At 43.2% G+C, this 25098-nt stretch overlaps 1 protein-coding gene across 15 annotated transcripts in view; it reads left to right on the plus strand.

Annotated features, from left to right (window-relative positions):
* celf2 (cugbp, Elav-like family member 2) overlaps window positions 1-25098 on the plus strand; it is a 633618-nt gene that overhangs the window by 550161 nt on the left and 58359 nt on the right. For all 15 annotated transcript variants that reach the window (XM_052034302.1, XM_052034293.1, XM_052034298.1 and 12 more), the window contains 3 exons: window positions 5406-5454; window positions 17597-17731; window positions 24230-24309. In XM_052034302.1, the coding sequence (XP_051890262.1) occupies window positions 5406-5454; window positions 17597-17731; window positions 24230-24309 (264 nt within the window). The remainder of the gene's footprint in view (window positions 1-5405; window positions 5455-17596; window positions 17732-24229; window positions 24310-25098) is intronic.

Raw genomic sequence — 25098 nt, forward strand, 5'->3', positions numbered from 1 at the left:
TCCAGGCAAGATGATTTATTGAATCAAATGTGGGTTATTGATTGACCTCTGTTGAGCAATATAATTACACCGTGGTTTTTGTTTCTAAAATTGTGAAGAGCTCAGTAAATGGAAAAACTTACAAGGTTTTCTTTCTCTTTTCCATTCTTTAGACTTGTCTTGTGATGGTGCACAAAGGTTCACGTGACACTGTTTTGCTTTTTATCCTTGCCCCAATTTTCAAGAGACTTTTTTTTGTGTTCTTAACTGAATAAAACCTTAAGTTCTGTGGAATATTTCTTCAAGGGCATGTCATTCTAAGGCTGAACAAAAAGAGTTTGTGCTTTACAGTGAAACAGAACGTCAGTTAGTTCGAAAGAACCTCCACTCACTGAAAATCATAATTCACAGCTGAATTCACCTACCACCACTGCCCATCCAGTTTCCAATGCATCGATTACAAAATGCTTATTTTATTTATTCATGAGATGTTGACTTTGCTTGCAAGGCTGGCGCTTAATGTCCATGCTTAATTGCCCCCACATTTCAGAGGGCAGTTAATAGTCAGCCACATAACTGGAGCTAGCTGGGTCAGGATGGCAGATTTCCTTGAAAGCTAATAGTCTTTATGACAATCCATTTGATCATGGTTATTCTTACTGATCTAGCTTTATATACCAGATTTATTTTAATTGAATTTAAATTCTCCAGTTGTCATTGCTCATTACCTTGGTTCACTGGTCCAGGTTTCTGTATGTTTTTCCAACAACTTGCTGCTGAGAGACCCCCAGTCATTCCAACCAGTCATCTGTCTGCTGTTGGAAAGGTCTTTAGCCATGACATTGCTAAAACCTGGGGTTCATTTCCTTAACTCCTCAGCCACCACTGTAAAAGGCTTCCTGAAAACATAACGCTTTGACCAGGCCTGCTCAGAGTTTCTCAGCTTGCTTCCTGTGGCATATCAGGAGTTTATATCACTGAAGTATAGGGCATTATCCTGATGAAGTTTGTAAGTTTCCCCCTAAAATGTGGCTGGAAATGATGCATCAGGGCAGGAATTTTCTTCAGTGGGAAATGCTGGGCTCCTGTGTCACTGACACTTATCACATTGTGTATTCCAAATGCATGTGCAGAATGCCATGGGTGTTTTCTCTTGGGTTCCCCATCCCAGCTCCTGTAAGTGATACATCATGGAATTATGCCCTTACAAGTGACAACAGCATTGAGTTACCAAGTTGTACACTGGACTCTATCATGCTGGACCTGACCCCACGCATTGCAGTCATCCCAAGGAGCTCAAGGCCTTGCCACAGCAGCCTTTCCACAAGGTGGAGTGGGTCACAAGAAACGTCTAGGTCTCAGGCAGTGCAGACTGAGGCTTCACCCACAGGCTGCCCCGACGGCCTGCCAATATCTCAGGCAATCAAAGGGTTATTTCCAAATGTCTCTGATGAAAGAGTTGATAAAATTAATAAAAATAAATCATGAATTCACTTAAAACAATTGACTGACATAACTTAATTCAAACATTAATATTAATTGAATATTATTAATTAAAATAAAGTTTAAAGAAATACTTGCTTTCACTTTTAGAACATAGAACAATTACAGCACAATTCAGGCCCTTCGGCCCACAAAGCTGTGCCGAACATGTCCCTACCCTAGAAATTACTAGGCTTACCCATAGCCCTCTATTTTACTCAGCTCCATGTACCTATCTAACAGTCTCTTGAAAGACCCTATCGTATCAGCCTCCACCACCGTTTCCGGCAGCCCATTCCACGCACTCACCACTCTCTGAGTAAAAAACTTACCTCTGACATCTCCTCTATATCTACTCCCCAGCACCTTAAATCTATGTCCTCTTGTAGCCACCAATTCAGCCCTGGGGAAAAGCCTCTGACTATGTACCCTATCAATACTGCTCATCATCTGATACACGTCAATCAGGTCCCCCCTGATCCTCCGTCTCTCCAAGGAGAAAAGACTGAGTTCCCTCAACCTGCTTTCATAAGGCATGCTCCCCATTCCAGGCAGCATCCTTGTAAATCTCCTCTGCACCCTCTCTATGGCTTCCACATCTTTCCTGTAGTGAGGCGACCAGAACTGAGCACAGTACTCCAAGTGGGGTCTGACCAGGGACCTATATAGCTGTAATGAAGCTCAATGTTGTAATGAAGCTCAATGACTTTATTCCAAGGAGTGAAGCTGTGTTAGATGCACCAGGTATGTCTGATCTATAGCTGAGGGACCTGATATGGTGTGTATCTGACTGCTCAGCTTGGTCATTATGAATCCAGATTTAGTGTAGAGCAGCTCATTTGCAAACATCAATCTCCAACCAAGAGCAATGTGACAATGCTTTTTTTTAAAAAAAACAGTATTAGGACTGTTATTTGTGGAATAAATATTAGCCAGGACACTGGAGGTAATTCTCCTTCTACTTTTGAGAATGACATTGTAGAATCTTCTATATCCAGCTGAGAGGGCAGACTCTGCCTGAATTTAGTCTCTTTCAAAAGGCTGCATCTCCAACAGTGCAGTACACTCTCTGTACTTGAAGATCATTAAAAATCTGGAGATGCTGGAAATCTGAAACAAAATCAGAAAATCATGAGGGACATAGATGGGGTAGAGAGTCACAGAATTTTTCACAGGGTAGGGGAGTCTAAAACTAGAGGGCATAGGTTTAAGGTGAGAGGGGAAAGATTTAAAGGCAATCTGAGGGGCAAGGTTTTAACACAGAGTGTGGTGGGTGTATGGAATGAGCTGCCAGACGAAGTGGTAGAGGCAGGTACAGTTACAACATTAAAAGACATGTACATGGATAGGAAAGGGTTCGAGGGATACAGGCCAACATAGGCAAGCTTCAAGTTCAAGTTACTTTATTGTCATTCATCCATGCTATAAAAACACATGGCGGAATGAAATGTCATTTCCCCCAGAATCACATAACAGAGGACGTACATAGAACAGAAGACATACAATAAACACAAACAAAAAACAAAAAATCAAAAAAGTAGTGCAAGTACAAATAGTGCAAAGAAACAGTATATACAAAATACAAATTTAGTGCAGAGTTAGTGCAATACCAAGTTGGACAAGAGAAATACAAGCTCAGTGTGTTGTACTCATTGTATAAACATGTTCAGCAGCAGCCAAAGTTCTTCTACGCCATTGTGCAGACCAGAGCTGTTTCTGTGCTGTATGACTTAGCAGGTGAGGCAGCACCTGTAGAAAAGTGAAACAGTTATTATATCAGATCCAAGGCCCCACTTCATTTTCTATTTTTGTTTCAAACACTCAGTACTGCCAGGAGAGTTGTACCTCCAACATCCGGCACAGCATTAAGTCCTTCAACGGTGGCTAACTTTTTTTTGGCTCAGAAGTTACTTACTAATGATACTTCTGCCAGATATTTCATCCATTTGTACCACATTTCTTAATTCTCATATAATCATTAATCTGATTAAAATTATGTTGAAGGTCTCCCATTTGAATATCCATGGTCTGAACACATCCAAAATGTCAGTCCTTCATACGTTCACCATTCCCACTGTATTGGATCATGAGATTCTGGAGGTGATCTCTTAGTTTTCTGGTACTGTGGAATCCTGTGTTGTAAATACAATAAGTAAATGTGTCCTTCTATTGGACTTATAATGCCCAGAACTACATGCAAATTACATCAGATGTAAGCCTGTCATAGAATGACAAAGATTGGTGTCTGAGGGCTCAATATATCTGCACTTCAGATACTACTCACCCAATGAATTCAGGCTGGAGACACTGGATTGCATTGGGAATCATTATGTAGAACAATACTGTCAGGTGATTCACTGCAGGATGTGAAGACAACTTTCAAACAGAATATTAGTTGCCGCTACTTGTGACCCTTAGAGGTCCCAGGTCAAGTGTTCCTTTATACCTTTGAAGCCACTTTCTTCAAGGATGAAGTCACCCAGCACAATTCATCACAGGAGAAGCCTCTCATGAGTTAGCACAGTATGCTTAGACTTTTTCTACCAATATTACTTGACCTTTTCCATTGCATTTGTCTCTCATCTCGTTTATCCTTGTATCCTTGTGAAAGCAGCTTTTGCTTTGTAAGGGGAAGAGAGCGATAAAAGAAGATGGTCCTGGGAGAGTTGAGCTATAATAAGGGAAAGTGTACTCCTGTCCTAAAGTTGAAATGGTTTGCAAGTCTTGGCAATGCTTGGCTGCTCGCCATTTAATATTAATGCCCTGTTAATAGTGCTTTACTTTCTACTTTTGGTTCCTTTGTGAGCTGCCAGCCATTAACTTTATTCACTTGTGACAAAGTGACTGGTGTTTACTGTCTGCGCTAAAATATTGATTTTCTGTGTTTTTTTAAACTGTGATTTATGGAGGTGGACAGTTCACACATTTTCCTCCTTAGATTTATTACCCATTATTTACAACAGTGAAACAAATGGGTATGAGGTGCAGAATAGTTATAGGTCAATATTGAATCTAATAGAAGTGTTTGCTTTTGCCAAAAAAAAGCAACACAATTGTTTTATATTCTTTGAGCATAACCTTCATCTGACAAGGTTGCCTTGGGACCTTCCAGTTCAGTGTATTAATAATAGAGGGGGAAAGATACATAAATTCAAATGCTGGAAATGTGAAATCAAAGCAGAAAATGTTGAAATATTCCAGTGTCTGTTCAAGTGAAGAGTATTCAAATGTCACTGCCTTCTCCCCAACCGTCACCAATTATAAAAATAGCAATGTTGATTGGTCACCCATTATAGAAACCACTCCTTTTTTGTTTCCATCAAAGGAGGGCAGGCTCAGAGGAACTCAGGGAAGAAATGTGGAAAAAGTAGGATGGTGGTGGCTGTGGACATTAATATCAAGTGATGGGTGAAAGCAAAGAGAATAATGGATGGAGGTAGACAAATGAAGAGTACAGAATTGGAGAAAATTACAAAGATAGAATGGGGTAAGACAGGGACGATGATTTTACATTGAGTTTGTTGAAGACAGGGTGTTGAACTCGATACAAAAATTGGGAGAGATCTAAAATGGGCCACCAATTCACTATCGCCTGCATTTATAGCATCATGCACAGAGCAGCGCTGTCCAAACGATAATCATCCTATAAATGCGACGAGACTGAACAAAGCTGATGCCTGGAAGTAATTCAATGCAAACCCTTACAGTGCAGTGAAGGAATGTACAGATAAGCACCATATTATGACGGGGAATTGCATATTTAAAAAAATGTTCATTTTTATTTGAACCATTGGCTTTTCATGGTATAGTGATTTTAAATAATAGAGAACTGATGCTATTTTGCAGCAGTACTCAGCTGGGAATATTCAAAATTGTGTCGGGATGGTGCACTCATTTTGCTTTGTGTTTTCAGAGAATAATTTGATTTCTCTCTCTCGTTTCAGATGCATCATCCTATTCAGATGAAACCTGCTGACAGTGAAAAATCAAATGGTAAGCAATGCATGTGCACTGACTGAGGGGAGCTGGGATTTCATGGCTGTTGAGTTTATTTTCGTGCCTTCTCAAAACACTTTCCCTTTTTTCCTGAAGGACTGACAAGGTGGGTATGATTTCAAAGCACATCAAAGGTAGCCTGACAAGATAATTGGTGAGTGCCTGTGGACCATTGACTGTGCACAGTCACAGGGAAGGCACAGTCAAACTCAACCATCTATGCTGTTGACACCCAAATAAAATGCATCAGGAGTCAATGGTCTATGATCAGGAGACAGAAGAGACTACAGATGCTGGAATCTGGAGCAACAAACAATCTGCTGCTCAGTGGGTTGAGCAGCATCTCTGGGGGAAAGGAATTATCGACGTTTCAGGTCAAAACCCTGCGTCCTCCCCCTCCCCGATAGATGGTGTTTGACCCGCAGAGTTCCTCCAGCAGATTGTTTGTTAATCTATGACCAGGAATGGGAAACCCTTGCCATTCTAACCTAGCCTGGAGGTGTCGGGGATAAATGTAGTGCTATGTTTCGCGGTCAGTGGACGAGCGCTAGTCTATAGCACAAGAATGGAAGGTGAATAAAAGTACCCTCAGTGAGTCCTGGAGAGTGGGACAGGTTGGGAGAAAATGGGCAAACTTACCTCATTCTTAAGCATAAGGAAATATGTTTAAAAAAAAGTTTGGTCCAGAAGGCAGAGGGAGTGGCAAAGAAGCCAGCAATGTCACTGGGTTTGAGGCAACAATGGAGATATTAGGTACTCAAGGCTCTGGTGGAGATAACTTCTGAAAAAGGCATGGTTTCCTTGGGTCAGCTGCCTCTGTCCTGTTCCTTAAACTGCTTGTATGATTCCTTCCTTATCTTCGGGGGTGTTCTGATGACGTTGAAATGCAGTTCACACTCCTGACATCCCTACTGCATCTTGTTAATTAGCCAAGATCCAGGACCATTCATTAGATGGAGGCAATGTCTCTTTCTGCCCAAGATGGCATCTAGGTCCAGTCTTGCCACTGAGTGCACAGGTACACAAAGATATGCCTGGATCCACGTTGGTGCCTCCATCCTGGTGAAGATACCTGTTGAGATACTTTAGTCCAAGACCGAACATACAGACTTGGGAGTTAAGAGTAGGAATAGGTCACTCAGCCCTTCATTTCACCGGTTAATAAGATCATTGCTGATTGGATTGTAAACACAACTCCACATTCTTGTTAACCTTTCACCCTCTTTTTTTTATCAAGTATTTATCTACCTCTTGCTTAAAAATATTAAAAGACTACTGCGAGAGAGCTCCAAAGATTCATGATCCTCTGAGAGGAAAAAAGTTTGCTTCATCTCTGACTTAAATAAATGACCATTTACAGTGACCTCCTAGCTCTAGACTCCCCAACAAGTGGGAACATCCTTTCCACATACACCCTTAGGATCATGTTTCAATCAAGTCCCCCTCTCACTCTCCTAAACTCCTGTAGATACAATCCTAGCCTATTCACATTCTCTCTTAAGCCAACCCACCATACCAGGTATTAGTCTAGTAAACCTTCTCTGAACTGTTTCCTTTGCATTAACTTTCTTCCTTAAATGAGGAGACCAACACCATACACAGTACCCCTGATGTGGTCTTGCCAATGCCCAATATAGTGGAACCATAACCTCCCTACTTTAATAATCATCATAACATTCTTGAAATATTCTTTCATATTTCAAGTTCCTAGGAGTGAACATCACCAATAGCCTGTCTTGGTCCAATCACATAGATGCTACAGCCAAGAAAACACACCAGTGCCTCTAGTTCCTCAGGAGGCTAAAGAAATTTGGCATGTACCCAGTGACCCTCACCAATTTTTATCAATGCACCATAGAAAGCATCCTATCTGGGAGCATCACAGCTTGGTATGGCTCTGCCTGGGACCGTAGGAAACTGCAGAGAGTTGTGGACACAGCCCAGTGCATCATAAAAACCAGCCTCCTCTCCATAGACTCTGGCTACACTTCTCTCTGCCTGGGAAAAGCAGCCAACATAATCAAAGACCCCTCCTACCCCTCCATTCTCTCTTCTCCTCCCTCCCATTGGGCAGAAGATACAAAAGCCTGAAAGCAGGTACCACCAGGCTCAAGGACAGCTTCTATCCCACTGTGATAAGACTATTGAATAGTCCACTTGTACGATAAGGTGGACTCTTGTCCCCACAATCTACCTCGTCATGGCCTTGCAGTTTATTATCTGCCTGTACTGCACTTTCTCTGTAACTGTAACACTTTATTCTGCATTCTGTTACTGCTTTTCCCTTGTACTACCTCAATGCGCTGATGTGATGAAATGATCTATATGGATGGCATGCAGAACAAAGCTTTTCACTGTACATGTGACAATAATAAACCAATTTACAAATTTATTCAATTCTCCCAGCAATAAACAATAACACACTGTTAAACATCCCGATTATTGCTAATGACCAGCTTGGTCAGTCATAATCCACACTCTGACTGCACGGACACAGAGCATAAACCTCACCTTGTTTGGCAAGCTCACACAGAAATATATACCAAATCTCTGATGCATACAAACGTTCAACCATCTTAGTTTCACACTTGGTAGTTCTTTGCACATCTGGTCAAGGTTTCATGCCCTAGGAAACAATATGAAATTTGCCTTTGAGTAGGTTTCCATCTCTAGAATGAGCCTTGCAATGTATTTGGAGAACTCCTGCAGCCATGTTCTAATAAAGAAGGGCAACAGAGTCTTAACTCGGGCTAATTGATTCCTTTAGAATGTAATTGCATTGCCTTGACCTTGTGCACTTTGCATGGGACTGATGAATCTTTCAATTTTACATGTGGCATAAGCCACCTGTCAAAAAACGACTGTCACTGAGTCCCAAAACCGCAAGTGGAGCAGACACTATCGTTCCTGCCTTTTACCTCAAATCTTTTTCAGAATGAATATTGTGGTGTTTGAAACAATGCACTTTAAATTGTTTGATGAATAATATTGCAATATCTAAAGCAAATTAATGCAAAAAAGACACTGTTTTGGGGTAATACCAATTAAAGATTAAGCTGTGTTAAAAATTCGTAACGAGTAGGCTTATGAATTTTTAGACAGTAATTAGATGCCATATGCTGACATTAAGAAACAGGAAGCTGGTTAATTAAATGAGACAATTTAGCTGTTGTTTCTACAGTGACTGATTACTCGCTAGAGTCGTAGCCAGTTTTTGTATTGCTGGTTGAAACGAAGGATACAATGAAGAGATAAGTGACATTTCTATCCCTTGAAGAGAAAGCAGGCAGCATCCATCAAATCGACAAAGAGAGGACAACAACTCCACTGACAACTTTGTGGTTGACTTAGCTGGCAACCACAGAAATCATTAGAAATGTATGGCACGGAATGAGGCCATTCAATCCAAAACATTCATCCCAGCCAAAAGTCCACTCCCTAGCTCATGGTCCGTTGCTCTGCAGGTCAAAACTCCTCCACTACTCATTCAGCCTCTTTTTAAATGTAGCGAGGGCTTCTGCCACTATCCTATCAGGGAGGGAGTTCCAGACCCACACCATCCTTGAATCAAATAATTTTTCTTCAGTTCCCCTCTCATCCTACTGCCAATTAATTTAAACCTATGCCCCTTGTTACTGCCCTCTCTGCTAAGGGAAATTGGTCCTTTCTGCTAACCCTGTCGAGGTATCCCATAACTTTATACAGCTCCATCAAATCTCCCCTCAATCTACTATTTAATTTATTAATGGGACCTAGGTGGACACTGCCAGTATTTATTGCCCATTCCCAAGTGTCCTCGAGAAGGTGGGGGGAACTACCTTCATAACCTTTGTGGTCCTTCTGGTGAAAGTACTTCCACAGTGCTCTTGGGTGGGGAGTTCCAGGATTTGAATGATGAAGGCAAGATACTTCCAAGTCCTTCCTCTGTTCCAAAGGAAACAATGCCAGCAAAGGCAGTCTTCTCTTAACCACAAGTCTCCGCAACTGGCAACATCTTGGTAAATTTTCTACACACACACTCTGGTACCGTCACATCCCAACTGCTGTGTGTTGACCGGAACTGTGCGCAGCACTCAAAATGTGGCCAAACTAATATTTTGCATGAAGTCCCTGCTCTTGTATTCTATACCTAGGCCAATTAGGACAGGTAATCTGCATGTTACCTTAACCACCTTATCTACAGGTGTTGTTACTGCTATGGAGGTATTTTCCAAGATCCTCCTCTTCCTTGGTATCCCACCATTTATTGCTCTCTGTTTTCCCCCTCCAAATACCTGACAGACAAAGGCAAACGAATCGGCTATATAGGTCAGGACGTCTGCGGTTTGATCCCTGGTCTAAGAGAGTGAGTTGATCTGCCAAGCAATGGCAATTGTTGCTCACTGCATTGGAAGCAGCCAGCGTTCTTGTGTCTGAAGTGCTAAAGCCAAACCTGCCCATTTAAAAAGCAGACGATTCATAGTGACAGGGCAATGTGAAGGAAGTACCCGCTTCCACGGTCTTGCCGCCTTGAGAAATACTGAATGAAAATATAACAGAGTATGGATGACTGGCAGAACATCAATGCTGCATTACATTGTTTTACTTTACACATTGAAGACTATCAAGTGTAGACACTTCTGATGGGGTACGATTGGGTTGTCAACAGTCTATTTAATAAATGGCTGCAATCAGAAATCCACATATTTATATATACAGTATATATACAGTATATATATGTGTATATATGTGTGTTTGTATAATATATGCCATGAGGTCAGTTTTGAGATTCTCAGGTGGTTGTTGTTTGCTGATGATTCATTTCAAAAAGTAATTCTCTGCATGAAGTGCATGGGCCCCTAGAGATATTTCAATGTAAAAGACACTAGATAAATGCAATATTATTACTGCACAAAGTATAGTTTAGGAACCTGTGAGATTACATTTCAAATTGTTTTATTCCACTGTTTTACCTTGGTGAATGGGTTCTAGTTTCCTGAATACTCTGGCTTCCTGCAGAAGGATTGGTTTGTACTAAAATTGATTTAACCCATTTATAGCCTGCTGCCTTGCAATGCCCTTGAATCTGCATGGAATCCCAAAATCTGGAAACAGTGTATCTGTATTGCAGCACCCAATGCCTTGCCATGGGATAACGATCTTCTGAGTGTTTTGCTTCAGTTTTCTGTAAACCTTTGCTGATTTCCTGGTCACTCTTTTTGTCTCTTAGATGTGAAGAGAGTGTGCTGATTGCTTTGTCTATCTCTGTCCTCTGAAGCCAACTATACAGTCCTAACATTGTCTCACTTGGTTTGCCGTCCCTTGTAATCAGTGCAAGTATATTGATTTCTTGTATAATAAGCTATGTCTGTTCACCTTGTTTTCTGAACAATTAAGCAGAGTCTTGCTTCATGCCACAAGGGTTTTGTATGTGATTGTTGCACTCAGGAAGTTTGGTGCAAGTGGCCAGGGACCATAAGATATGGGAGCAAAATTAGGCCATTCGGCCCGAGTCTGCTCTGCCATTCAATCATGGCTGATTTTTTTTCAACCCCATTCTCCTGCCTTCTCCCAGTAACCCTTAACCCCCTTACCAATGAAGAACCTGCCTTAAATACACCCAATGACTTGGCCTCGATAGCCCTCTGTGGCAATAAATTCCACAGATTTCCGGAATGGAATGAAAGGGCTCTTGGACTGTACTCACTGGAGTACAGAAGAATGAGAGGGGACCTCATAGAAATATTTAGAATGTTGAAAGGACTGGACAGAGTAGATGTGGCTAAGCTGTTTCCCTTGGTGGGTGAATCCAGGACTAGGGGGCACAATCTTAGAATTAGAGGGTACCAGTTTAAAACAGAAATGAGAAGTTTCTTTAGCCAGAGGGTAGTGAAATTATGGAATTCCTTGCCACTTACAGCTGTGGAGACCCAATCATTAGGGGTGTTTAAGGAGGAGATAGATAGGTATCTAATTAGTCAAGGTATCAAGGGATACGGGGGCAAGGCCGGAAATTGGGGCTAGATAGGAATAGTCTTTAGTGTAGCTCATGGAGCAGACTCGAAGGGCCGAATGGCCTACGTCTGCTCCTTTGTCTTGTGATCTTGTGTGACCCTCTGGCTGAAGAAATTCCTCCTCATCTCAGTTTCAAAGGGACATCCCTTTATTCTGAGACTGTGCCCTCGGATCTTAGACTCTCCTACTGAGGGAAATATCCTCTCCATGTCCAGTCTATCCAGGCCTTTCGGTATTTGGTAAGTCTCATTGAGATTCCCCCTTCATCCTTCTGAACTCCATCGAGTACAGGTCCAGAGACATCAAACACTCCTCAAACGTTATCCCTTTCATTCCGTGATCATTCTTGTGAACCTCCTCTGGACCCTCACCAGGATCAGCACATCTTTCCTTAGATATGGGGCCCAAAATTGCTCACAATACTCCAATTGTGGTCTGACCAAATGCCTTATAAAGCCTCAGCAGTATACTCTTGCTTTTATGTTCTAGTCCTTTTGAAATGAATGCTAACATTGCATTTGCCTTCTTTACTACTGACTTAATCTGCGAGTTAACCTCAAGGGAATCCTGAACTGGGACTCCCAAGTCCCTCTGCACCTCTTATTTCTGAATTCTCTCCCCATTTAAAAAATAATATACACCTTTATTCTTCCTCCCAAAGTGCGTAACCCCACACTTCCCGACTCTGTATTCCATCTGTCACTTCTTTACCCATTCTCCCAACCTGTCCAAGTCCTTCTGCAGACTCCCTGGTTCTGCGACGCTACCTATCCCTCCACCAATCTTGTTATGTCTTCACATCACATGAGGTGATATGTGCTTTCCAAGTTTTATGATTGTGGTGCTTTGTTTTGAGCTATGAAAACAGCAGTGGAGTGTCAACAGATCTAGACATGAGTGTGAACGTATTAGCCAATATCCAGCCCCAAAGTCTCTGGTGAATGCTAGGAATTTAAACAGTTTGAAGAGAAAAAGTAGGAGATATTACTTGAGGATGTTACTGGATTTTCAAAGTTGGGTTAGCTTATTGGTAGCATTCTTACCTCTGGGCATGCTGTGGGTCATGGCCAACTCCAGGATAGTATGCACAATCTTGGATAGAAGATACATTGGATCTAAAGTTCTATGGCACCTGGTTATGCCACAGTTGATCCTAAGGTTTGCTGGCTCTACATCCAGTTCTAGAGTTAACAAGGCAATCATAGTGTCTTGTTCAAGATTCCAAAGTAAGCTTTGACAAAGAGATATTTAGTCTGCATGATTGAAGCCCCTGCTGCTGCAAACAAAATCCACCTCCTCTACTCAGATGCCAAATCTTATTGGATAATCACTTGCATGTAAAGTTGTGGGATGTTTCAGTATGCGTGAAGGCACTATATAAATGCAAGCACTTGTTACAGTCGCAATTTGCAGGCACTTAACGCGCTTTGCATTTAAGATAAGATCATTTTATTAGTCACATGTACATCAAAACACACAGTGAAATGCATCTTTTGTGTAGAGTGTTCTAGGGGCAGCCCGCAAGTGTCGCCACGCTTCCGGCACCCACATAACATGCCCACAACCTCCTAACCCATTCACCTTTGGAATGTGGGAGGAAACCAGAGCACCCAGAGGAAACCCACGCAGACACGGGGAGAACATACAAACTCCTTACAGACAGCGGCAGGAATTGAACCCGGGTCACTGGTGCTGTAAAGCACTATGCTAACTGCTGCAATACCGTGCCTGCCCAATTACGAATTACTAATGCACAATGAGCTCTGCACTAAAATTGGAAGTCAATTGAGGAAGCAGACTTCAACATAACATCTTTTACTATGCTTTGCATTTGGTTCGTATGACAGATAATCAATTTCGACACCATTGCTGTTCATTTCCTTCCCTTCTCCCCTTTTTTTGTGTTGTGCCAGCAGTTTGCTGACGTCCCAAATCAGTGGCGGCATAGTGACGTAGCTGGTAGAGCCACTGCCTCACAGCTCCAGAGATCCAGGTTTGATCCTGACCTCCAGTGCTGTCTGTGTGTGCGGAGTTTGCACGTCCTCCCTGCGACTGCGTGAGTTTCCCCCGGGTGCTCCGGGTTCCTCCCACATCCCAAAGACGTGCAGGTCGGTGGGTTAATTGGCTGCTCTAAGTTACCCCCAGTGTGTGGGTAAGTGGTAGAATCTGGGGGGAGTTGATGGGAATGTTGGAAGAATAAAATGGGACCAGTGTAATTGGGTGGTTGATGGTCATACAGACTCAGTGGGCCGAAGGGCCTCTTTCTGTGCTGTGTAACTCTATGACTCTTAATGCCTATTTCCCGGTTGGAATGCTTAGTCCTTGCTTTCAGTACTTCCGCCCATGTTGGAAGCAGAGATTGGACGTTAGGATTGATCGTCACAATTAGACCTGGTGGAGTACATAGAGGGAAGCTCTGACTTTCTATCCATTAGATGATAGAGATTTATAATTGGAGTGGGGTATTAATGAATACTCACCTCCGTAAGGCAAAGGTCCTATGCCAACTGACCCACTGCATCACACTGCCCTCCGCCAGTAAAAGTTCAGGGCAAGATCCTGGATCACTTCTCATATCTTGGGAGCCACCCCTCAGCGAAGGCAGCCCATTGATGCTGAAATCCTTTACCACTTTCATAGATCCAGCACAGCTTTTGGTCGATTAGCCTGAGGGCAAGTACCACCAGACTTAAGGACAGCTTCTACCCCACTGTGATAAGACGATTGAACGGTTCTCTTATACAGTGAGATAGACTATGACTTCACGATCTACCTTGTTGTGACCTTGCACCTTATTGCACTGCACTTTCTCTGTAGCTGTGACACTTTACTCTGTACTGTTATTGTTTTTACCTGTACTACCTCAATGTACTCTGTACTAACTCGATGTAACTGCACTGTGTAATGAATTGACCTGTATGATTGGTATGCAAGACAAGTTTTTCACCGTACGTCGGTACAAGTGACAATAATAAACCAATACCAATACCAAGTATCCCTGAAGGTGAGAAGGCATGGCTCATTGCTGCCCTCCTATATAAGATAAGATAAGATATCTTTATTAGTCACGTGTACATCGAAACACACACTGAAATGCATCTTTTGTGTAGAGTATTTTGGGGCAGCCCGCAAGTGTCACCATGTTTCCGGTGCCAACGTAGCACGCCCACAGCTTCCTAACCTGTACGTCTTTTGGAATGTGGAAGGAAACCGGAGCATCCGGAGGAAACCCACACAGACACGGGGAGAACGTACAAACTCCTTATAGACAGCGGCGGGAATTGAACCCGGGTCGCTGGCGCTGTAATAGCGTTACGCTAACCACTATACTACCATGCCTGCCCACTACTGTGCCTGCCTATATGATCTTGAGATGCAGACTAACTGTAGCAGGCACCTCAAGGCACTGAAAGAACTCCACCAATGGTGTCACTGCAAAATCCTCCAAGTTCACTGGAAGGATAAGCCAGCATCATCGACACTGATATCTGGCGGCTCCATTGGACAGGCCATGTGGTTTGCATGTCCAACTCCAGACCTCCAAAACACACACACAATTCGTGGGAAGAAATTGTAAGGCAAACAAAGGAAAATATTTAAGGATGAAAGAAACAGGCTTAATGTTTCTGGTTGATGACTTTCTCTTCACAAATGCTGTCTGCCCTGCTGGATATTTCCTGCATTTGCGGTTCTTTTAGATTTCAAAAGTATCTTGACACCTCAGTAACATCTAGGGATACTGGCCTTACTGATAACAGCTGCATCCTAGAAATAAAAGTCAGTTTCCATTGAACAGTTCAACACCAGAGTTAGTAGCGTCAACCTCCTTCATCTCCCCAAGACTCCCATACCTTTTGTCACTTATTTCATGATTATTCAATGACCTAAGTGTGGTTTCACTGTGGATTTGTAGAGTGTTTTATTCTTGCATAGCTGGTTTATGCTCGGGACCACCTCTGGATACTTCCCACAGTGGTGTGATGTTTTGGAGTAGAAAGATATTGGGTATCTTGCCTCTCTTGGGTCCCCTTTAACTGAGGGTACACAAGCAGCAAATGAACCATCATTTCCCGATAAATCTTCAACATTTCATTTTTCCTGTTCTTGGTGTTTTCAAACACAAGTATTGGTTGGATGACATTGTCATCATATTCCCATGGAGAGGATGATGGAAGCACATATTGTTCAAGGTTGGACTGTTAGACCAACACTTGGTTGTAAGCTTATTTAGAGAGGATGAAGGGCGTTCCTTGCTGCAGCGACTGTAACTGGTCACAATGCAGCCTCATACAGTCCAGGGTGGCATAGTAGTGGTTTGATTCCTACCTCTGGTAATGTCTGTGAAGATTTGCCCATTCTCCCCGTGACTGTATGGGTGCTCTGGTTTCCTCCCATGTACCAAATATGTACCGTTTGTTCGATCAATTGGCCACTGTAAGTTGCCTCTCATGTTGGTGAGTAAAAGAGGAATCGGGGGGGTGGGGGGGGCGGTGGTGTTATAAATGGGATTGTGTGGGAGAATAGGTTACAGAGAAATGTGGGGGAGGGAAATCAGATTGAAGAGATTGCTTTGAGAGCTGGCATAGACTTAATGGGCTGAATGGCCTACCTCTATGTTGTAAGGAAAAATGAGAATAGTATCAATTCCAGCAAGGGGTAAGTGAGCTTCAGGCCAACCATAATTTTCTCGTTTTATTTCTGTTGTTGTCTACGCTAAACCTGGCAGCTCCCAAAGTCTTTTCCAATATATGGTTTTCCCTGTTCAGAGTTAAGTTGAACAGCTGCCATCAGTTGAATCCTGAGGCAATTCCAGACCACTCTTTGATATTGTGACACGGGTCCATGACAAAGACGACTTGATCCTGGTTTCCAAGGGAAGGGCCACGTTTCCATTTTTTTTATTTTTGAGCTTCCTATGATGCTGTGCAACAGAGGGATTGGAGAAATTGAGAGGCAATCTTATGGAGGTATGTAAGATCATGAGGGGCATAGACAGGGTGAATGCACTCAATCTTTTTCCGAGGGTTGGAGAATCAAGAGATAAGATATCTTTATTAGTCACATGTACATCGAAACACACAGTGAAATGCATCTTTTGCGTAGAGTGTTCTGAGGGCAGCCCGCAAGTGTCGCCACGCTTCCGGCGCCAACATAACATACCCACAACTTCCTAACCCATACACCTTTGGAATGTGGGAGGAAACCGGAGCACCCGGAGGAAACCCACGCAGACACGGGCAGAATGTACAAACTCTGTACAGACGGTGGCCGGAACTGAACCCGGGTCGCTGGCGCTGTAAAGTGTTACGCTAACCGCTACACTAGCATGTCTGCCCTAGGTTTAAGGTCAGAGGGGAGATATTTAATAGGAACTTGAGGGGCAACTTTTTTTTTCACACAAAAGGTGGTATGTATGAGAACGAGCTGCCAGAGGAAGTGGTTGAGGCAGGTACAATAACAACTTTTAAAAGACAGTTGGACATGGTTAGGAAAGGTTTAGAAGGTTATGGGCCAAACGCTAACAAATGGGACCAGCTTGGATGGGGCATCATGGTCAGCATGGACCAGTTGGGCTGAAGGGCCTGTTTCTGTGCTGTATGACTCTATAAATAAAGTGCTTTCTTTCTGGTTTCCCTCATAACATGTGCCTTAATAGCCAAATTTACATTAAATTTGATTTCAGTTTTATTGGGGGTTTTTTGAGGTGGCAAAATGTGATACTCCGATGTACTTTATTAACCACTTAAGCTTTGCAGCGTGGCGTGGAATAAACTGACCCTGTATGCCCGCAAAAGTATTAACTCATAAATTCTTTGTTATTGTAAAGCCAATTGAGGCTGTCAGATAGAAGAACATTATTCATATCCCTTCTTAATTGCCTTCTGTTGTGGTTGGGGCTGTTCTCAAAGACTGATATCCATGGAGGGAATGAGCGAAGCACATATTTTTCAGGATTTGATTTGTTATTCAGACTAGTGCTTGCTTAGAGAAGATAAAAGCAGTCCCTTGCTGCAGGGGCTGTAACTGGTATCGACGCCGGCTGGTACAGTCTCACCTCGTGGCCTGTTGTGTCAGGGAACATTGTCAGGGGAAGATGATCAAACGTCGTCACTAACAGGCATTCGTTTTTTTCTTTTCCTTCCAGCTGTGGAAGACCGGAAGTTGTTCATTGGGATGGTTTCTAAAAAGTGCAACGAGAATGACATCAGGGTGATGTTCTCAACGTTCGGGCAAATAGAGGAATGCAGAATTCTTCGGGGACCTGACGGTTTGAGTCGAGGCAAGTGTGAAATCCATCCAGCCTGTTCTTTTTCCCCAGTGCTAATTGGAACTGTATGTCACAGCCAGTGAAGCAGAACGTTCCATCTTCCATTCCAAATGCTACATATCAATATGTCTCCTCCAGCATGGTTTTAGCTCTTTAAGCAACTCCCTTGAGCTATTTTAAGCCCACGATGCAAACACATTAATTACTGGACTCTGTCTATTGCCAGTATTTCATGAAGCTTTGACTCATGTCAGAGGGGACTTTCAAAAGACAACCAAAAAAAAATTCTCAGTTTTTTAGTCCTATTAAAGTTTCCCAACTGTGACCAGGTTAATAGCCTTCAATCTTGTCACCAGTAGTTATCTAATTTAAGTTTGCGAATGTTTCAAAGCCTTCTCTTTGCGGTAGACACTGGGGACCACGTTTAACTATCTGAGATTTGCAGCAGCAATTATGAGAGAGAGAAATTTTAAGTTGAGGAGGAAATTATTTTGAGAGGATTTCTATTAATTTGAGGAAAATAGTAATGCTTTCAGAGGTAATGGGCCCAATGTTAACCCCCTCCTACCCGGCAGAAATTAGGCTAGCTGTGGCCACCTAATTGCAGAAAAGGATGTTCGCGCTGTTGTGAAGGAACAAGGGAAAACAAGTTGAAATTCATCTTCAAAGACATAAAAATGTGTCCCAAAAGTGTGACAGAATGCAGTGGAACAAAATTTTGAAAGCAGAGTCCAAGATGTATATACTATTGTGTTTATACATAAGGCATGTGAGATAGAGGATACATTTCTGCTTCGGTGTGCCCTGAACAGGCACTGATGTCACAACAAGTGCTGAGCAAACCATTTCACTGTTTGCTTGGAGAAAGCAACCAAAGCTTCTATGGGCAAATGGTACGGTTTGAATAAAATCTCCCCCCTTGTATCACGTTCTTGTCACCATGATGCAAATGTTTTGCACCCAGGAGTTGCTGGGGGTTTGGAACTCACCACCTGAAGGGGAGGAAGAGGCAGAATCCCTGATCACATTAAGAAAGTACTTGAGTGTGCACTTGAATAGGCCTACCCTGCAGGACATCAGGCAGGTGGGATTAAGCTGGGTCGTTCTTTCTCGGCTGGCACGGATGGGCCAAGTGGCCTCTTCCTGTTTCATAAAGAGGGCTTGCTCAGCCGTTCTCCACAAAAAGCCTCACCCTGTTAATCATTCTCCCAGCTCCCTGCTGCCCCAATTAACTAACATCCTTAAAGAAGAGAATTTTAGTTGCTTTCCCATTGTACCAGTTGCCTTGCAAAAATGAGACCTCGCTGAGGGAGGATTTAAAGTGCATTAAAATTACCTCAGGGCTGAGGGAAGTACTTGTGTTGAATGGTCAGAATGTGCAGGGATCAAGAGATTAACGTACTCAAATTAGAAAAGCACTTTAAGGGCTGAAAATTGTTATTAGTAAAAAACAAAGTGGAATTCTGATTAGAACCAATACCACCTCCCCACCCAAACTTTGCTCTGTTCTTTCAATTAAATAAGTTGCTTTTGGAAAAAAATACAATACAGCTTTAGAATCCAAAGGCATTGGTTGGGTTTATTTTGGAATCTCCCCATCCCTCTCGCCCCATACAAAAAGACACCAACGACTCCAGGTTGTTCTAAATCCATCACTGCAACCCATTTTGGCATCTGTCAGGCATTATGGTGGAATTACAAACAACCTGCTGGGGGAACTCAACGGGTCGAGCAGCATCTGTTGGGGGGTGGGGGGAGGGTGGTGCGGAGGAGAGGAATTGTCAATGTTTCAGGTGGAAACCCTGCATCAGGATTCAGGTTGGAGAGGGGTGATGGCCAGTGTAAAGAGGGGAGGGGGAGTGGTGAGACAGGAGCCTGAGGTGATTGGTGGACTGAGGAGGGGGTGAAGGACGAGGGGCAGGTTGAGCCGGGAAGGGGAGGGGTGGGGTTGGGAGACAGCGGCAAAAATGAAGGCAGAGAGAAAAAAAGGAAAGGCAGCTGTAATGAGGTGGGAGGAGGGGAAGGTGGAGAGTGGAGAATTATAGTAGAATTGTTGTGTTACCAGGCCAGTAATCCAGAGACCTAGATTACAGAGGTGTGAACTTAAATCCCACTTTGGGACCTTTGGATCTTTTAAATTTGGTTAATTAAATAAATGTGAAATACAAAGCTAGTACCAGTAATGGGGACCATGAAATTACTACATTGCAGTTAAAATTCCATCTAGTTTACAAGGGAAGGAAACCCGCCTTCCTTACCTGGCCTGATCTATGTGTGATTCCCAACCCCACAGGAGTGTGATTGATTCTTAAATCTCCTCTGACACAGCTTGTTTCAACGTGCTATGGTCAGAATAGCCTCGAGAAAATCCTACATCCCTTCAATCATTAACTTAGTGAGGTTTAGAAGTAGCTGTTGTCTCCTTTGGTAAAGCTCAGCACTTGCACATTACCAAGCAACCTCACCTAATTAAAATATTTGGATTCTACACTTACCCCCTGAATTTTTAGTGAAATTTCTGTTATCCTCTCAAAGATGGAAAGAGTTTAAACTTAAGCGAAAGGGACTTGGGATCCGGATCCATAGTTTTATTTATTTTACGGAAAGCTGAGGTTATAGAGTGAAAATTTCAGCAAATTTGAACCTAATGTTGCAAAGGGAAACAAAAATTAAAGTGGGATTTAAACCCACAGGTAACTTTTTACATGTTGACCAGTTGGCATCAACCAGGAACATAGAACATAGAACACTATGGGTGCCTCATTTCTGGCATGTCCAGTTCTGGTCGCCTCAGTATAGGAAGGATGTGGAAGCGTTGGAAAGGATGCAGAGGAGATTTACCAGGATGTTGCCTGGTTTAGAGAGTAGGCATTACGAGGAGAGACTAAGAGAGCTGGGGCTTTACTCTTTGGAGAAAAGGAGGATAAGAAGAGACATGATAGAAGTGTACAAAATATTAAGAGGAATAGATAGAGTAGACAGCCAGCGCCTCTTTCCCGGGACACCAATGCTCAATATAAGAGGGCATGGCTTTTAAGTAATGGGTGGGAAGTTAAAGGGAGATATCAGAGGAAGGATTTTTTACCCAGAGAGTGGTTGGGGCATCGAATGCGCTGCCTGGGGTGGTGGTGGAGGCAGGTACATTGGTCAAATTCAAGAGATTACTACATAAGCATATTGGAGGAATTTAAAATAGGGGGATATGTGGGAGGAAGGGGTTAGATAGTCTTAGGTGAGGTTTAAAGGTCGGCACAACATTGTGGGCCGAAGGGCCTGTATTGTGCTGTACTGTTCTATGATCTACTACAGCACAGTGCAGGCCCTTCGGCCCAAAATGTTGTGCCGACATTTTATCCTGCTCTAAGATCTATCTAACCCTTCCCTCCACATAGCCCCCTATTTTTCTATCATTGATGAGGAGTGTGAAATTTTAGATTATGAAATGTTTGTTGCTCCCCCCTCCCAGGCATGAACATTCTCTCGTTAGAACATAGGAAAATAGGATCAGGAGATGGCCACTCGGTCCCTCGAGACTGCCTTGCCATTCAGTGTGATCACGGCTGACCTGCCCCAGGCCGCATCTCCCCTTCTGTGCCAGTTCCCCACAGCCATCAATTCCCTGATCTTTCAAAAATGTATCTACATCCTCTTTAACACCTCCAATGACCCGGCATCCACAACCTGTTCTTTATCCCCAGAGTAGGGGAGTCTAAAACTAGAGGGCAGGGGTTTAAGGTGAGAGGGGAAAAAATTTGAAGGGGACCTAAGGGGCAAGTTTTCCACACATAGGGTGATGAGTAGATGGAACGAGCTGCCAGAGGAAGTGGTAAAAATGGGTGCAACTGCAAAGTTTAAAAGACATTTGGACAGGTACGTAGATAAGAAAGGTGTAGGATATGGGCCAAGTGCAGGCAAATGGGATTAGTGTAGATAGGCATCTTGGTCAGCATACATGAGTGGGCCAAAGGGCCTGTTTCCATGCTGTATAACTCTATGAATCTATGAACCCTCTGGGATAGAGAATCTCGTAGCCAACATTGGTCATTTTCAAATGCCCAATTAAAATCAGAATGCTGTTTGTCATTGGTTTTCTCTATTACAATTTTTGAAGTAACATCCTCTGACAGTGGACCTTCCCCCTCAAAACATCCCCCCAGTAGGGCTGATGAACACCCTATGTTTGACCAACGCAAGTTCCTCCAATCCTTTGCCTGCAGCAGAGAGTAGCCTTGCCTATGGCATTCTGCTCAGCAGGTTGTCTGTCAACACCAACCTGGCATGTCAAAGGCACAAGGGCGTTTGACTTGTGTTGTCACCAGATTCCATAATTGGGTCACTGGATGGTTTCAGAAGCAAAGCCAGCTGGACACTGTGCATCTGCACAGCTACATAGGTTCCATCTATTTCAAACCATCATTGAAGCACCCCCCCCCCCCCACCTCCCTCTTCCTCCCTTTCCGTGTCTCCCTAGCACTGACACTCCAGACTTGTGAGAGAGGAAGTGCAGATCCAGTCACGAAGGGCGGCGCAGTTGTGAACATAGAACAGTGCAGCACAGGAACGGGCCTTTCCACCCACAATGTCTGCACCAAACACAATGCCGAATTAAACAGAATCTCTTCTCCCTGCACATGATCCATATCCCTCCGTTCCCTGCGTATTCATTTGCCTATCCAACAGCCTCTTAAACACCGCAATCACATCTGCTACCATCACTTCCCCCGGCACCTACCTCTCTCTGTGTAAAAACAAAACTTGACCCGCAAATCTTTTTAAGTTATTCGACAGGGACTCAAAAGGACAAATACTCCAGAGGTTTATAGAACTGGAAGAGGTCACTGACCTACAGGAAAGATATCAATAAGCTTGAAAGAGTGCGGAGAAAATTTACACGGATGTTGCCGGGATTTGAGGACCTGAGTTACAGGGATAGTTTAGGACTTTATTCCCTGGAGTGCAGGAGAATGAGGGGAGATCTTATAGAAGTATACAAAATTATGAGGGGTGCATGCAGGCTTTTTCCCCTCAGGTTGGGTGAGACTAAAACTAGAGGTCATAGGTTTAGGGTGAAAGGTGAAATATATAAGGGGAATCTGAGGGGAAACTTCTTCACTCAGAGGGTGGTGCAAGTGTGGACCGAGCTGCCACTGGAAGTGGTGGATGCGGGTTCAACTGTAACATTTAAGAAAGTTTGAGTAGGTATATGAATGAGAGAGGTATGGTCCGAGTACAGGTAGATGGGATTAGGCAGAACACCAGGCCGGCATTGACTAGATGGGCCGAAGGGCCTGTTTCTGTGCTGTAGTACTCTATGACTTTACGGAGATGGGGACGGACAAGATCACGGAAGGATTAGGAAGGAAAACCAAGAATACCAACAGATTGGGAAGCCCGCGTAATTGAGTGAGCACGAGGGATTTAAAGAGTTTAATCTCTCAGTGGTTGTGGGCGAGAGAAAGAGAGCTAACGAAAGAGAGCTAAAAAATTAAGTAATAAAAGAAACCTGCCACAGCATTTCTTCTAAATGGGCCACTAGTTGGGATGATGATTTATAACTGTGTTTTCATACATTAGGTACACAACTGAAAAGACTATGATAGTGCAAAAGAAACTGTACTACACAGTTAAATTGGCTCACTAATTTCCCCAAAGATTTTATTGAGTTCCTTTGTGGCATCAAAGGAAATTTTACAGCCAGTAATCACCAGCTTTTGCCATCTACCATTACAAGATTCTCTCACTGAGCTTTTTTATATGAAGATGAACATCATTCTACTCAATTGTGTTACCAAGTGGCATCTGAACACCTCATCAATGGTCAAAGCACAGCAAGTCACTAATCTTGCACCCCTCCCCCTTGAGAATGTGTCATCTCAAACATTAAAGACATGTTAGTTACAAGATACTGTTGAAAGCAAGGGCGGATTTTGATTTTCATTCAATGTGTTTTGTATTATTATTTTAATTCAAGGCAGAGAAACGTATCTTAGTTTTTACCCCTGAAATAAAATAAGCAACTTGGCAGTTTCTCCTTGCTTTAACCCCCTTCCTGCTGACTCCAAATGGAGTAAGATCTTGATGGAAGAACAAATGAGTGTTGTTAAAACCACGCCAGTATTACTGGATAACAGGAATCCATGTGCACTAAAGCTGAATAGCACAGTGAGTTTTATGTGGTCTTTTCAGTGCAGCAGCTGTGTATGTAAAATGGTGTGTTGACCTACTTTCCTTTATCTTGTGAGCGCATTAACCAAGATGCTTCAGGGCTTTAGGGGCCAACAGCAAGGCGAGGGAAAGGCATGGCTTGCTCTGACTGCTCTTGGCTTTTAAAACAAAACCGTCAGTGAAAATGAAAATGTTAAAAAGCTGTTGTATTTTCATGTACAACTGAGAACAGTGTCGTCTTGTGGCCGTTCTCGTAGAGTTGTGTTGGTTTAACAAGCGTCCAATCCTCTTGTCTTGTTGTTTTTTTTTGTCTCTCCTGCTCCCCTGTCCCCCTTGTCCCCACAGGCTGTGCATTTGTCACGTTTTCTACCAGGGCAATGGCACAGAATGCAATCAAAGCCATGCACCAGTCTCAGACTATGGAGGTACTGTAATGTCTGCCCTTTACTTGTTTCTTTGTGAATATTGTGGAACGTTGGGAAGCTGCAATATACAAGCACACTACAATGTCATCCCGCCCCCAGCCACATGTTCTCCAAGCTTCCGAGTGCATACAAAGCTAGAATTTTAAAATGCAATCCTTTTCTTTGCAAATTTTCTGCATTTAGTTGAGATCTTTCTCTTTCCTCAAAGTATCTCCTAAATTCCTACCAGCTACTGAAGCCAGTTGAGCAGTGTTTAATGGCCTCCCACAAAGAGGGTTGTTTTCCCAAATGAATCTCAGTTGATGGACACTGCAGTGTGGTACTGAGGCACACCACCCAGATTTATCTCAAGAGTTTTGGGGGTGTGGGGAGGGGAGGGAGGAGAGCAGCAGAGGCAGACAGCTGACAGATGCTCAATGGGAAGAATGGTCCCCTTCAGTGCTATCAGGTTTCCCTTGTCACTGTTGCCTTCAGTTGGATCACTGCTGTAGCAAACGTAAACAGGAGACACAGGAGAGACTGCAGATGCTGAAAATCTGGAGCAACACGCACAAAATACTGGAGGAACTCAGTAGTCCTGATGAAGGCCCGAAATGTTGACTGCTCATTCCCCACTGACCTGCTGAGATCCTCCAGCATTTTGTGTGTGTTGCTGCAGCAAACAAAAGTTAGGATGGAAATAACAGACAGACTCCTCGCCGCCTGTACACACACAACCCCAAGCCCCCAAATGACATCCATGATCCTTGTTAAAATATAATGCGGTCGACCTGAGGTTGGATGGATTCA

This window comes from Pristis pectinata, chromosome 19, assembly GCF_009764475.1.
Source record: "Pristis pectinata isolate sPriPec2 chromosome 19, sPriPec2.1.pri, whole genome shotgun sequence".
Classification (NCBI taxonomy): Eukaryota; Metazoa; Chordata; class Chondrichthyes; order Rhinopristiformes; family Pristidae; genus Pristis; species Pristis pectinata.